Source organism: Tympanuchus pallidicinctus, unplaced genomic scaffold, assembly GCF_026119805.1.
Source record: "Tympanuchus pallidicinctus isolate F22 unplaced genomic scaffold, pur_lepc_1.0 scaffold5, whole genome shotgun sequence".
Classification (NCBI taxonomy): domain Eukaryota; kingdom Metazoa; phylum Chordata; class Aves; order Galliformes; family Phasianidae; genus Tympanuchus; species Tympanuchus pallidicinctus.
This window is the reverse complement of record NW_026294769.1, coordinates 5927172-5942467: the sequence shown is the minus strand read 5'-3', so window position 1 is coordinate 5942467 and position 15296 is coordinate 5927172. Positions and strand designations below refer to the sequence as shown.

Below are 15296 nucleotides of genomic sequence, written 5' to 3'. Positions count from 1 at the left end.
GACTTCATAGAATCAAAGAATGACTCAGGAAAGAGTGGACCTCAAAGATGATCATCTCCAACCCCCTGCTGAGGACAGGGATGCCTCCCACCGGACCACGTTGCCCCGGGCCCCATCCCACGTACTCCATTCGTGTCCGAGCCGTGAGAGCCGACTCACAACGAAAGAACACAGCACACCCGCCCGCTGGGCGCTGCGTCGTGTCCCGCGCCCGGTCCTCCCGTGGATCCGACCCCTAACAGCCGTCTCCCTGCGATCCTCAGCTCGACCTGCCCACAACCACAAGCCTGCAACAGGCGCTGCGAGAAGAGGGGGAAGCCGAAAGCGGCTAAAAATAAAAGGATGACATAATCCAACCCGCAGACCCCGCCTGGCTCTCGGTGACCGCCGGGACGGACCCCGCACCCCCACCCGGCCGCAGCCAATAGGGAGCGGTTTCGGCAGCAGCACAGACGTGGTGCCGCCCCCTCCCGACCACTGCCGGACGGAGCCGGAGATTCCCGAGCTTTTCTCCCCCCCGCCGCCCTTGTTTCTCGGGCGGGGTCGCGCTTCCTCTCCCGGTTCCCCTCCCAGGCAAGATGGAGGACGGCAGCTGCTGCGGCCACCGGCACTGCCGTGGTTAGCGCAGCCGCTCGGAGGAAGGAAAAAAAAAAAAAAAGAAGAGGCTGGGAGCATCCCTTTCTCCTCCCCCCGACTCCGCGCTGCGCTGACTGCTGGCCCTCCCCATGCCGTCCTCCTCCTCCTCCTCCTCCTCCCGCAATTGTCTGCGCTCCGGCTGCCGCCCGCCCGCCCGCCCCGGCTCGCTGCATGCACACGCCGCCTCCTAGGTGGCTGCGGGGGGTGGGCGCTCCCGGCGCTGCCATTCCGCACATACCTTCATGTCCCTGCGGCCGGCGGCAGCCGCCCCCGCCGCGCATCGCTCGCCCGCTCCGCTCCGGCTGCCGCCCTGAGAGCCGCGCCCGCGCCGAGGTGAAGGCGGCGGCGGCCGCACAGGGGAGCGGGGCGGCGGAGGTGGCTGCGGCGGGTCTCAGCCGGAGGAAGCGCCGCCGCACGCCGCAGCCATGAGCAGCGCCGCCACCGCCGCCTCCACCGCCGCGGCCAGCACGGCCGGCAGCGGCGGGGGAGAAGGGGCCGAGGAGGCGGCCAAGGACTCGGCGGACATCGCGGCGTTCTTCCGATCTGGTGAGCGGGGCGGCGGCGGCCGGGGAGCGGCTTTGTCAGGTGCCCTGTGGCGCCCAGGTGGCGGCCGCGTGGGGCCCCGCTGGGCCCCGCGTGTCGCGGGCGCTCCGCGGAGCCGGATGCTACCCCGAGGCGGTGCCGCCGGTGACAGGTGCGGCTCTGGGCGGGGGGCTGCGCACGGCGGCCGGCCCGCTACGGGAGCCGGGGCCGAGGCAAGGGTAGCCCTGGCTCCCGAGGGGGGTAAAGAAAACGCGGGGAAGGGGGGGGGGGGGGGGGAACGACGAGGGGGCGGCGTGCCGCAGGGCTGCGGGCTCCGGGAGAGAGGGAGGTGACGCGGCTTTGAAAGGCGGCGGGAGGGGGGAACGAGCCGCTCCGGCGCTCTCTGCCCGCGCCCTCGGGAGGCCCTCCCGCTGCGCCGAGCCGTTGACAGGCCGCCGGGATCAAACATGGAGGCCGCTGCCTCGCTCCGTGCTCGGCCCGGCTCGGCAGCCGTCCTGAGGGAGGGAGGGACGGAAGGAGGGGGCTGCCCGCACGGTGTCCCCGGTAATGGCGGCTCCGCGCCCCCCGGGCAGCCCCCGGGCGGGGCGGGAGGGCCGGGCCGGGCGCTCGCTGCCTTCGGCTGCCTAAAAAGGAGCGGCGTGCGGGGAAAATGCAGACTCACCGTCCGAGAGATGGGGGATCGCCGACTCGGCGTGTGAAAATAAAGATGACGGCTGTAATAGTAATGAGAATAATAAAAGCCGCGTTAATGTGGTTTTTAAGGGAAGTCCGTGACGGAAGTGGGATGCACAATCAGCGCCGTTTGCTTGAAGGAGGATGGAGGAGGAGGTGCGATCGCAGCAGGGATCCCCGAACGGGACTCGGGGCTCGGGCAGAGGTCGGAGCGGAGGGCTGAGCGCCCTCGGAAGGCTCCGCGCTTCCCCGGAGGCCCGTTCGGCACGGCAGCGTCGAGCGTGGAGGGAAGGGAGCTCATTGTTGGCCCCGGCGCTTTGGTACTGCGGGAAGGACCGATCCTTGTCGTTCTCGGAAAAATGACGTTGAAAGCAAAACGCTGGGCCCCCGTAGTAGACGCGTGTATAGTTACAGATGGGTACGTGCTGTGTAGTAATCCTGCAGTTCTGGGCGACCCTGCCAGCTGTATTAATAGGCGTCTGTGTGTGGGCAGGGGGATGACACAGACTTGATGAGCTCGTCGGTGGTGCGGTGATGGCTTCTGATGCTGATAGTTTCTGATCGTAGGGAAGTTGCACTGAGCTTGGTCTTGCAGCAGCAGAAAGTCTTAAAGCGGTAGAAAAAGACGTGTCAGATGTTTACTGAAGAACTCTTAGAGCATATTTAACAACCGGGATTCTCATTTTTAATGTACGTGTGGAGCTGATCTGGTTGAGTTGGGCTGTGGAATACACTGAGAAATGTTCTGGCATTTCTGTGGGTGTTTGGTATTGGGAAGAGCTTGTTAAACTCTGCATCCCTCTGTGATCTGCTCTTCTGTAAGAAAATGGCCCGTTATGAGATCTGGGTACCTCCCTTTTGTTTGGGCAGGAGGTGCAATTTTTTTTATTTCAGTGCAACACAATGGACGCAGCAATCAATGAACAAGCATAAGGCTTAGTTTGCTGTACGTGGGAGCATACAAAATATTTTTCTCTTGACAGCATTTACAATGACAAATGCTTCCTTTTTCCTGTCACTTGTAAGAGAATGTCAGCAAAGCTGTAGCAGTTATTTAAAAGAAAAAATGAGTAAAAATGTTACTGTGTTCTCCAGGATGAAAACAAAAAAAAAAAAAACAACTCAGAAACCCACAATGCCTGAACAATCAGCTGTAATCTAAGGTCAGTACACTGCTCAGTTGTACTGCCAGGGGGATGGCTGGCTTTCCTCCTTTCCTTTTGTAAGACTAAGCGTGAAGTAGAATTAAGAGCTTAAGGAATGAAATTTCAGTATGTGAAAGGTGTTTCATTAGTATATTGAACAGTGTCTGTATTCACTTGAAACATATACATTCCCGGTTTTTGATTTGGTTATGTAAATGCAAACTCACTCTGAGTTGTAGAAATTGGTTGTGATTGAAACATAAAGAAAGATTACTGAAGGAGGAAGCTGAGTGAGGCAGTAGTATGAAAACATAATGTCTTGAATTCAAATTTAAAGTTGAATATGTTGGAGTTGCAAAAACTAGAGGCAGCTTACTTTCTGTTTGTTATCTAAATCTTATTAATTGAAGTTGAAAAGACAAGAACAGTTTGTTAGATCTGTCACCTTCTTTGTAGAAGGATTGAGAATAAAACTGCTGAGAAACAGAATTGGTGCTGAGCCAAGTGATTACATCCTGACTGAGAAAACACTGTAGGAAGTGCCTTTCTGTTCTATGGGTAAGCTAGAGATTAGAGATAACAGTGTAAACTGACAGGATAGTTTTGAGCTGAAGATGTATAGACAAGCATCTTATTAAAAATACATTTGTGTGACTTGAAATGATAATAAAATATATTACAGTGAAACTATTATTATTATTATTATTATAAAATGGGTAGTGCAGACTAAAGGTCTGTAGCAGGTTGTTGATTCATCTGTTAGATATACGAGATCTATTCCGCATCAAAGTATAAAAATAAAATGTATTTCAGAATGTATTCTAATATCCAACTTAAAATCATGTACATTTTGAAGGGCTGAAAACAGCTAGCATGTGAGTGTGCTTCCAGAAAATATATGTACAGAGCAGAACTGGGAGTCTGTCATCAAGGCACGGCTTACAAGGCAGTGAGCATACAGAAAGTCTGGGTTCTTTTTCATTGCTGTTTTTAAATCATTGCATCTTTACGGCTTCAAGTCCTTAATGCTTTGGGAAGGTGGTGCCCCCACCAACCAGCACCTTTGGAATGTACAAATTAGGGCTGCCAATTAATCATGTTATTGTAACATCATCCTCCAAACTGTTTTTGCTAGTCGACGTTAATGAATTCTGCCTTTAAGCATAAAGAATGAAAGGTTGTGGTTTTCTTTCTTTTTTTTTTTTTTTTTTTACCTACTGTCTTGGCTAAGTAAATGAGATATTGATTGTACATTTACAGTTCAGTTTATCTTTGTGGAATGGTGAAGATATCTCTGAATACCAAAGGACGCAAGGCTTACAAACATCTCAGTCAACTCTTGACTGGGTGATACAGCAAGTAGCTTTTATAAATGTCCGTGATAAGTCTCAGTGGAAGCACAGACAAGTTACCGACTGATAACTCATTACTGTTTTGCAATGAAAGTGGATTAATTATTTCCTGTACTATAAATTGAGTGCCTTCAGCAGCTTGTGAAGTAACTTCAGTCATGTATGAATGGATGGTGCAGTTTTTGAAGCCATTGAGAAGGTTCTGATTGTTGCCACCATTTATTACAGCTCATATCATGTTTCTAGGTGCAGCAACATTTACATTTTGAGTAAGGGGTGCAGAACTTTGGGAAAAGACAGAAATATCTGAAAAACAAAGGGAAAATAAGACACTCTGGAAGTCTTGGCAGCAGGATGATTGACTACTCAAACTTAGCCAGATAACATCCGAATATAACTGTCAAACATAGTTCAAAACTCGATCAGAGAAAACACAATGGTGGAAGACTTTCTGTGTAGAAATGAATCTCCACAGCTGGCAGCAGTCCTTTATCAGGAGGGGGAATATGTGTCTAGGATGAAAGTGGAGCGGTTCTTGGGAATAGCATCCCAAATACAGCATCCATGGGCCACCTCTTCCTGAAGGGAAGCCAAAGGTGAAGGTAGTTGTCAGAATCATTTAGAACGTTGTACACTTCACGCTTCCTTCATGTGCTTTTTGATGTAAGCTTCACTTTTAAACTTAGCGTTGAAGTATGTGTAGACGCTAAAATGCTTATGTGAATATTTTAGGAAAACGGGATGCAGAAATCTTGGGTGATTATGGACATGGAGCTGAAGACTTCGGCAAGTATTGGTGGCTTGAAAGACTTTGAGTAACCTGCTTAAAGTTCGAGTTCAACCAAGTCTGCCTATTGCAGTCTAGGCAGATAATTGCTTGATTAGGTGAGACCATGTAGGAAGTATTAATGGCTATCATAAAAATATATAATTGATTTTTTTTCCTCTTAAATAATAATTTTGTGGCTTTCTTAGTTTTCCCGAACAGTGCTTAAATGGTAAAGATAAAACCTAAACAATTTATTCAGAAATTAAAGGCAGGAACTGTGTTTAGTTTCTTCCTGTTCACCTTGTTTTATGCATTCTTGTCTTGTTTGCTTTACACCGGTTGTGATAGTGGCCGGGAATGTTGACTGTCTGTAGTAGATACTATTAAAAGTGCTACCAAAGCAGAAAAAGTCTTCTAGGGAGACAGAGAGAAAAGAGAAGGATTTTTATGGAGAAGAAAAAGCATATGTGCTATTGAAAGGCAACAAACTCTTTCATGAGTACTACTAATCAAAAGTATGCTACCTTTTAGATCATGGGCAAAATGGTTTTTATACTAGGCATCAAATGGAAAAAGCAAGTCCAGTTTTCAGCTTACATCCATGGAGCAGAACATGCAATGTATGAAGTTCAGGTAGTGCCTTTCTAAGAAGGTTCATCGTCTCCTGATGATATGTAGTAGCTAACTTACAGTGAATGTAGTCATTGTGGTTGTGTGGGTTACTTGGCATGGCACCTGCACTAGCTACAGAGTAGCAACAAACATCTAATAAGAATATCCAGTAGCAAAACTAAAAGCCAGGCATTGGCAAGCAACCCTGGTGGTACCCCACGTGCTATCTCCATGCTGTCCTCTGCAAATATTCATTCATGGCCTTGTGGCTTTCAGGTGCTGGGGGTATATTTAGGGGTTTTATGAAGTGGTGAGGAATGCAGACAGTATAAGCTAAGAAGCAAGTCAGCTGTTGCTTTTCAAGAATCTGTTACTTTGTCCTATGAATTTCGGCCGTTGAGAAGGTTAAAGCAAAGCAGTGTTGCTGCCATTAGTCCTGGCTGATCCAAGCTGAAAATGAAGTGGGCCCTCTTGGGAAGTTTTGAGTCCAATTTCAGCAGCATCCATTTTAATAAGATGGTTGCAGGGTTGTTTTGAGAAAGAGAAATAGAAATGTCGCAATTTGATAGTTGCTGATCTATTGTATGCAAGACTAAAATAACTACAGAAACAGTACGGTGGAGATGTTAGCCTGGGAATGGTGGTTTTGGGTTGATATTTCCTGGAAAGGAGGACAGAGCATTTCTGTGTGAAATGCAGCAGCTGTTGTGCAGCTTTGTTTGGTATGGAACATTCAAACTTGTTGGGATACTGAGGGTTATTAGATTTTGTGAGAAAGAGTCAGGAGTCATGAACATTTCTAAGCGGGAACAGAATTACTCATAACATCTGTGATAGCTGGCAGATGATGAACTAAATACATGTTTGAGGTAGAAGGTAAATGGGAGCTAGAGAAAAGCCAGGCCCGTTCTTGAGAGGTGTACATTTGAGCAGTCATAAAGCACTGATGTGCTCAGAATACACATGCTTAAAAAGGAGCTGGCAGAATTAGAAAGACAGTTGGTGCTAAGACTTTCTCTAATTGCAGAGCTCCATCACTGTGTATACAAGGTGGCTGTAAACTTTTATTAAAGAAATGTCTTCTCCCTAGCTAAATGTTCTACAGAAACAAGTATGAAACGTCCAACTGAAATTTCAAATGGCTTCCAAAAGTTTTTCCAGTGTAAAATGCTCATGTAAATAAAGAAAATCTAAACAAGGGTAAGGAATTTTTTTTCTACTCCAATATAAGGATGTTACTATTGATCTACTGTCTTTCAATTAAGAAAAGAATTCTAATGCCAACAAGTGGGCCTGTTTAGATGCAGACTTGAGTCAGGATTAAAATGCACTGGTTTTTCCCTGCAGCTTGAGATGAGATCACTGAAATAGCTGTTTGTGGTCAGCAGAAGTGTTAAAATAGGAAAAACACAAACTTTGGAAATGCTTTTGGGGGGATGAGGTGGGATTTTGAAATTGAGTGGTGATTTTAATGAGAACAAAGCAAACTGATTCTCCTTCCTTGTGAGAAACAAGCTTAATATTAATTAATTATTTAACGAAAGGGCTACTGGTCAAAATAAAAATGAAGGTCACAATAGGCTATTTTCAAACTATTCACTAAAATAATTACATCTAATTGCTTCTCCTCATAAAGAAATATGTTTGATTTGGAGAAGAAATTTCACATTTTTTCTTGGTGCAGTGAAATCAAAAAGTAGATTACTGGTGAAGTAATAGGCATGATCTGCAAAGCTGAGTCATGTTCCTTCAGGAAAGATACTGCTGTTTTGAGAAAACAGATCACTTACCAAGTAGTGAGGAGGAGGAATTGAAATGACAAGGAACAACTCGAGTGCTTTTACCAGTAGACACTACAGTAGGTGAGAGCCTCAGTTTGGCTCTCTAGAATAGATTGGTATAACCTTACTTAAAGAGGAGGGTCATTAATGAGTTGTGTCCACAGGGTTTCACTTAACAGCCTATGTGGCAAGAGCCTGTAGACTCAGCTGTAAGGATGCTGAGCCCCTTCCAATGGCTCTTCTGAAACTGCAGCAGTGGATCCCAGCTGCTTGTGGTTGTATGGAGGAGGAGAAGATGACTTAATTGTCTTTGGGCATTTGTTTAAAAAATAGGGCTGGTTTCCGTGGTTGTTGAATGGAGTCTTCTCAAAACATTTGGTCAGATTTGTTTCTTCAACTTATGTCATTATTAATGCCATGCATAAGTGGCAGTAGCCCTGGTTGTTTTTTAAAAAGGCACTGCAAATATCAAACAGGTTTTCCTAGTGAGCAATGCTGACTTGTGCATCTTGCTGGTACTTTGAATGTGATGTTTCTAACCTGGACCTTACTGAACAACTGAGATCAGTATTACTGCTTTGTGGTGCTTGTTCTTTTTTTGTCTTGTTTTGTTTTTTTCTCTCCCTCCTAAGGAGGAAAAAAAGTCCTCTGCAGGGAGGTAAGAAAATTCCTGAAAAAGTATTGTGTTTTTCAAGACCAAAGATGTTCAGAAAGCAAGATGAAAATGATAGAAACTAGCTGTAGGTTTTCAGCACTCGAAATATGCAAGTGGATTGCTTTGTTTGGTATGTTTTCTGTGGAAGTATTTCAATAGAGTGCACAAATAATTCCTACAATTCTGTGTACGAGTCAGGTTAATATTTGCCAGTTTATACAATGGTCAGAATGTGAGGCTCAGATTTGGGAAGGTTTGTTTTCTGAGATTTCATGGGGGTGTATAGATGGATGTATGCCTGTGTGTATGCTGGCAAATAGTGTTCTGTGTGGCTTAAAAACTGAGTTTGTGTGATGAATCTTTTAACAAGAAGTTGGGGAAAGTATGCTGGGCAGTAGGCACCTAGCAGTATTATTGTGACTAATGGTGCGCTACTTCTACTCTGCCTTGAAGATGTCCAGAGATTAATTACTCTTGTTTCTTTGTTGTCCTACAATGTATGTGGGCAATAATAGTCAACATTGAAGTGTCTGCAGACTGTGTGAACAGCCAACAATGCGTTTTGTAGTTAGATTTGTACATAACTGCTTAGCAATTGAAAACTGAGGGTCTGGGATCATAGTGAGATTTTGTAAGTGCTGAAAATGAACAGGGAAAGACACTGCAGTCAGTATGGCTCTTAAGGACATGTTACATACCTACTGTGTAGTTCATAACCTCACTTCTTGTTTAGAAGAGCAAATTAAAATTTAAAACTTTTAATTTTTTTTTATAAGAAATTTCCGCATTTCTGTGCATCAGTAAAACCTGCAGCCTTATGAGATGCTTTGTCAAGATATTCAGTCAAAGGTTTTCCCTGAGCTCTGTGATTGTCATATAGCTGGTAAATTTCTTTGGGGCCATCGAACAACAAGAGTTGTTACTGCAGAGATTTCCTGAAAAAAATAAAACTATCTGACATTGTAGTCTTAGACTGCTTGTTTCCAAAGCCAAAACAGATGTTAAATGTTTGGATGAAATGAAGTGACATGTCTTAAAATTTGGCCAAGACAATAAAGGAAGGATACATCAAGAATGATAGGAGAATACATAAGGAACATCACAAGAGTTGAGTTAGAATAAATGGGCTGTTTAAATACTAAACATTACTTAGCTAACCTCTTAAACTATACAATGAGCTGTGCTGTAGCCACTGTGTAGACTTGGCTTTGTGCTATTGAATAGAATTTTCTAGTGGAGCATTAGGGTAGTAAGGCCTTTGCTTTCCAAATGTTTTTCATGCTACCAATTTCTGAATGTGTTGAAGGCAATCATTATATCATTTTCTGAGAATATAAGAATGCTCCACCCTCTTCTTAAAATTTAGGCTGAGGTTTAAAATGTCATGGCCTTTTGTAATTCTTCTGGAATTAGAGAAATTAATACATGCAGTTGAAAACACAGGAAAAAATGTAGAAAGCTGCCAGTATAAATGCACAAATCAAGATGTGAGTTGATTGTGGATGGTCCTATTCTATGTGAAAGCTGATAGTTTATGGTGCAGTGAAGGTCGAACTTAAGATGTTGTCAGACTATGTTTATGAAGCCTCCTGCTGTTACAATACAGAAATGAAATGGAGTATGATTTCTCTGAAAAGAAAAAAAAAATCTGAACAGCCATTATTTTTGTTTTTGAAAAAAAAAAATCTTTAGTATCACAGAATCATAGGGATTGGAAGAGACTTGTGGAGATAGTCTAGTCCAATCCCCTGCTAAAGCAAGATTCCCTAAGGTAGGTTGCAGAGGGAGGCATCCAGTCAGGTTTTGCATATCTCCGAAGGAGTCTCCTCAGCCTCTCTGGGCAGTCAGTTCTACTGCTCCTTCACCTTCACAGTAAGGTATTTTTTCCTCATGTCAGTGTGGAACTTTCAATGTTCCTGATTGTTCCCATTACTCCTTGTTCTGTTACTGGGCATTGCTGAGAGGAGCCTGGCCCCAACCACTTGACTCACACCCTTTAGATATTTATAAGCATTGTTAATATTTCCTGATCCCCTCTTGGTCTTCTCCAAGCTGAACAGCCCTGTGTCTTTAGTCTTTCCTTATAAGGGAGATGCTCCAGGTCCCTCATCATCCACTCCACTGGACTCTCTCTACAAGTTCTCTGTCTTTTTTGAAATGGGAAGCCTGGAACTGGACACAGTGCCTCATCAGGACAAAGTACAAGGGAGAAATAACCTCCCTCAACCTGCTAGCCATGTTCTTCTTAGTGCATCCCAGAATACCATTGGCCTTCTTTGCTACAAGAATGCACTGCTGGGTCATGGCCAACCTGTTGTCCAGCAGAACACCCAGGTCCTTCTCTGCAGAGCTCCACTCCAGCAGGTCAGCCCCTAACTGTACTGATGCATGTGATTATTCCTCCCCAAGTGTAGGACTCTATAGTTGCTCTTGTTGAACCTCATCAGGTTTTTTTCCTGTCCAATTCTGTTAGGGTCTTGCTGGAGGGCAGCACAGACTTCTGGTGTATCAGTCATTCCTCCCAGCTTTGTATCATTGACAAACTTGCTGAGGGTGCATTCTATCTCCTCATTCAGGTCACTGATGAAGATTTTGAATAGGACCAGGCTGAGTACTGACCCCTGGGGAACAGTGTTAGCTGCACGTCTCATTATCTGAGCATTTGTCCCTAACTTTTTTTTTTTCTTCAACTAATTCAAATCAGACAACAAGTCCATTTTGGTTGCCTTTTGTATGTCAGATTGGTCCTTAAACAGTGGAAATGGGGTGGTTGCAACAGTAGCTTTAACTTATGCTCTCGCTTTACATCTCTTAACATCATGTTTTGTGTGCCTCAGGTAGCTGTTTTCCACAGGTAGGGACAGTTGGATTTGAACTTCTCCTGGCCTGCAAAGTTCAGAAAGCAGATCGTTGCTGTGCATTGTTGAACTGTGTCAGGGGATTTTGTGAGGTGGGCTTCTGTAAGGATGACAACAAAGGCAACAACAGGGCATCCAAATGTATGTATGTATGTATATTAAAAAGCCTGTTTCTCCTAAGTAGAAGGCTGCATTTGAAAGGTAAGCAAGAATACTTGCTTGACTGATTTACTTGTCTCATTAGTTGAGCAAAAAGTTGCAAACCTGAACTTTGTTTCTGCTTCTATTATGGGAAAATTCTGCTTGTCTGTTGAATTACAAAGTCAGCAGAGCTAAGTCAAACCTGCTTATTAAGGAAGTGATAAAAATATGAAATACAGTTTGTATAGTGGTGAAGATAGCCATTACATTCTGTTACCTGTTGTTGCAGAAAGAATAGTGTATTTTGTTGGATACTGCAAGGGTTGTAGTCAAATTTGCTTGTCCTTAACTCAGAATAAAGGTACAAGTCAGATAACAATAAACCACTCAGCATGTGTGCTAACTTTTTTTTTGAGCTTGGAATCAAATGCATCCTTCCCTAGCCAAAGGGAAACATTTGAGAAGCTGTGACGCATTTACACAGATGAAGGAAGGAAATGTCCAAAAGAGTCAAAAGATAAAAATAGATCAGTTTACTGAGTTGAACTCTGGATGGGAATGGAAGAACTAAATATAAATCTAGATTTGCACCTTTGGGACTTACATAACTGAGTAGTGTAACCCTTTCCTGTTTTTTCTTATGTTAAACATTATAGTGGACAACCTCAGGTAAAGAGTTTCATCAAGCCTTGTGAGGTGGTTTTTAAGTGGCTTTATTGGGAGACAATGCTGAGAGTTTGATCTCCTCTTGATTATTGCTATAGCTCAGCTTTTCTAGAAAAGTGGATTAAGCATTTTTTTGTGAGCTCTGCGTTTGAGACGATATCTCTGGGCTTCACTGGACAAAAGCTAGTAGTTAAATAGGGCTAAGCGTCTGTGAGGTTAAAGAAAAGGGAATGATGTTTTTGCACCAGCTTCTACAAAGGAAGTAAATTCACCTCTGACCCTGATGTTATGAAACAATAAAATAAAGATAATAAAAAAGCCATCAAGTCTCCTTTGTGGTTAAGGGAAAGCAGACTAGTTCAGGGTGTTTAAAATTTGTGTAATGGAAGAGGATATTGTAAAAACTCTTCATATGCAAAGAACCATCCAAATTACTTTCCTTAGTTGGTCACAGTAGTGCCGTCGAAATCAAGATAAACTTGATTTCTCTCTGGAGAAATGCTACATTTTTGGGGGCGCTGATACTTTGAGGGACAAGAAGTATTACTGTTAAAATAGTTTACTAATATTGTAAGGTAATATAGAAGGTAATGGGGGTTTATGGATAAAAATGATAGCATCATACCCCAGGTATGGCAGGTTAGATTTTATTTAGTTACTGCCTAGGAAAGAATGTTTACTTGACAAATGTATTCATAGTTGCAATCTTGTTTGTTTTTGTTTTGGTTTTGTTTGGTGTTCCAGAGGAGCTTAGGAATGTTTTCTCAAAGTTATTTTGGATGAATTTTCTGTCTTTGATAACTAAAATAGTATCTGTTCCAAGTAGCAATTTATCTGCTAAAAAAGTAAACAGTCTGTAGAAAAATGACCTGACTACTTACAGTAGAGCTACAGTATGTAAATTTAAACTTTGTACTTATGAAATACTTTGTGATATAGCGAAGTATTACAAATATTCATTTGTGTAATGTGGTTTTGAAATGGATTTGTCCACGTTGCTGTTCTCATCATGCTAACCCACTGTTCTGAAATTAAAGCCGTGAAAACTTGTTTGAAAGATGAGTTGGTTAGCTGAGCTGCAAACTTAATGAGTAGTGTTTCTGCTTGTAGGCAAATTTATGACTTGGAATCTGAGCCAGGGCTTACCTTGCAATTCATGTCCACTGAAGCAACAAGAAGGAAATCAAAGAACAAGATGATACTGCTCTTGATAATGTTGTAGATGGTATTCAGGAAGTGAAAAGGAAGTTGTAGAAGTCTTATGTTTGATTATGAGAAGGTTAAGGATGAAGGTACCTCAATATTAAGGCAGAACGCTTAATGGACAGCTTTTTATTTGTCTGGGCGGTTACTTTCAATGCATGTGATGTAGCTTTTGCATAGATATAACAGAGGAAAAAGATCTGTGATTTTTTTTTTTCTGTGTGTGTGTGTGTGTGTGTGTGTTCATAAGCAAGCAGCATAGTATCCTTAGGATTTGTTTCCTTATGCAATGTTTTCCAGTACTTGGCATAGGAACTTCACACCCACTTACTTCCTTTACTAATACTTTGTGTTCTGGCTTGTGTTCTAGCTATTGACCTTCAGAGGTGGGGACAGAATTGACTGGTTTAAGTTCTCCTGTTTTAGTAAGACTTGCCTAAACTGTGGGAGAGATTTAGGAGAGACAAAGGATAGCTATCCTTTTCCAGAGTGGCTTTTTACTGACTTAATTGTTGTCCTCATGTATACTATCACTTCTTTCGTCACTTTTACTCAATAAATAAGACAGAAGCTTCACAGATAATAAGCTAAATCCGTGGGCATCAGTGTTCATGTCCATAGGAGGTCCATTATGTTTATGGAGATAAGTAGGATGTCATATGGAAAAGTGTTGCATACTTTGAGTGTTAAAGCATGTGTGCTACATTTAATAAAGGTTGCAAAGGCAGCCTTTGTGCTGTATTGCCCAGTTTTTGAGTGCTTTTTGTGACTGCTTCTATGAACCCTGGTCCTAGCTCAATTAAGTCATTGTTTAGGGTTTATGTAAAGTTTTCATTATATGCCTTAGTGGATGACAGTAGATGACACCGATTTTAGCAGAATACACAGTGTTATCTTGTTAATCAGATTTATTTTGGGAATAGAAATGCATTAATTGACTATACAGTATTAAACAGAGTGGATGTGTAAGCTAGTTTATTAAACAGAGATGTTGATTACAGGAAAGCACATTGTGGATGCTAGTACTTCATTGGAAGGTGGGGAGTTGTGGGGTTTTGTTTTGTTTTGTTTGGGATGACAGTCCAAATATACAAAACCATTAAGCTTGCTAGCTTATTCAAAAAAATCTGGGTCTGATTTCTCTTCCTTGAGAGTTAGATTCTGCTATGTTTGTTAAAACTAAGGAGGGAAGATCTAAACTGTCAAATGTCAAGAAAAAAGGAACCAAATGATAATTATGCTTTCTTAAGCTTGCATATAATTAGACCTAAAAGACATAAACTACATTTGGTTTTCCACAGCATGACAGACTAAGCTTCATGTGCAAAACTCTCTCTGGAAGAGCAGATGATGGTGAAGGGCTTAAGTGGATATACATACTGATGAGTGACCTAAGTTACTACACTCATGGGTTTTTGTTTCTTTGTTTGTCCAAATACAAGCAGCAAAATTTCTGCTTTAATAAGAAACTTTCTGAACTGTCATGTACCTCTGAAGAAGGAACCAATGCAGATGAAGGGATGCCTTCCCTTTGGATAGACAAGAATCATAGAATCACAAGGTTGGAAACGACCTATAAGATCATCCAGTCCAACCGTCTCCTCATCACCATTGCCACCACTAGTACTAAACCACATCACGCAGCACGTCAAGAATTATGTTGCTATGTAAAAGCTGTGTTCCTACTGGATGGTGAAACAAGTATTGGCTGAATAATATGGTGAAACAAAAATTTATTATATATATATATATATACACATATAGACAAATATATACACACATATAATGCTTCTTCATAGTAAGCTACATTTATTAGTGCACTGAAATGGTTTCTTTATTTAAAAGGGACTAGGAAGATTATTATCAGAGATATGATGCTATATCTCCATAGCAAAGTTGGATACCAAGACAGAGAAGTATCTGGAAATGTTAGTCATAACTTCAGTATTCATTGACTTCAAAGTCTTTGTTTTGGAGATAGGTTCTCTTAGCATTTGAACAACACATAACACAAGGCCAATATTATTACCCACATTAAAAAGAATGTGGATGTGGCACTAAGCGACAGTTCGTTGATGGAACTTTGATAGAATGTGGTTGATGGTTGGCCTTCATAATACTGAAGGTATTCTCTAACATAAATATTGTTTATATGGTGTGTTTCTCATCCAAATTTTCACTCCTTTTGAAGCATGTTTGAAGAATTATGTCAGAGTCCAAGACAAAGTTCAGATTTCCATTATGCTGTTACTACTGTAGAGAA

The 15296-nt window shown here is 42.7% G+C and overlaps 1 protein-coding gene across 3 annotated transcripts in view; it reads left to right on the top strand.

The window, feature by feature from the left end:
• Window positions 1-999: 999 nt before the first annotated feature.
• Window positions 1000-15296, top strand: part of TRIO (trio Rho guanine nucleotide exchange factor) — a 223615-nt gene continuing 209318 nt past the window's right edge. Inside the window, exon 1 of one of the 3 annotated variants that reach the window (XM_052704065.1) lies at window positions 1000-1182. In XM_052704065.1, the coding sequence (XP_052560025.1) occupies window positions 1062-1182 (121 nt within the window). In that variant the 5' untranslated portion in view covers window positions 1000-1061. The remainder of the gene's footprint in view (window positions 1183-15296) is intronic. The other 2 variants (XM_052704063.1, XM_052704062.1) reach the window with 2 other exon arrangements.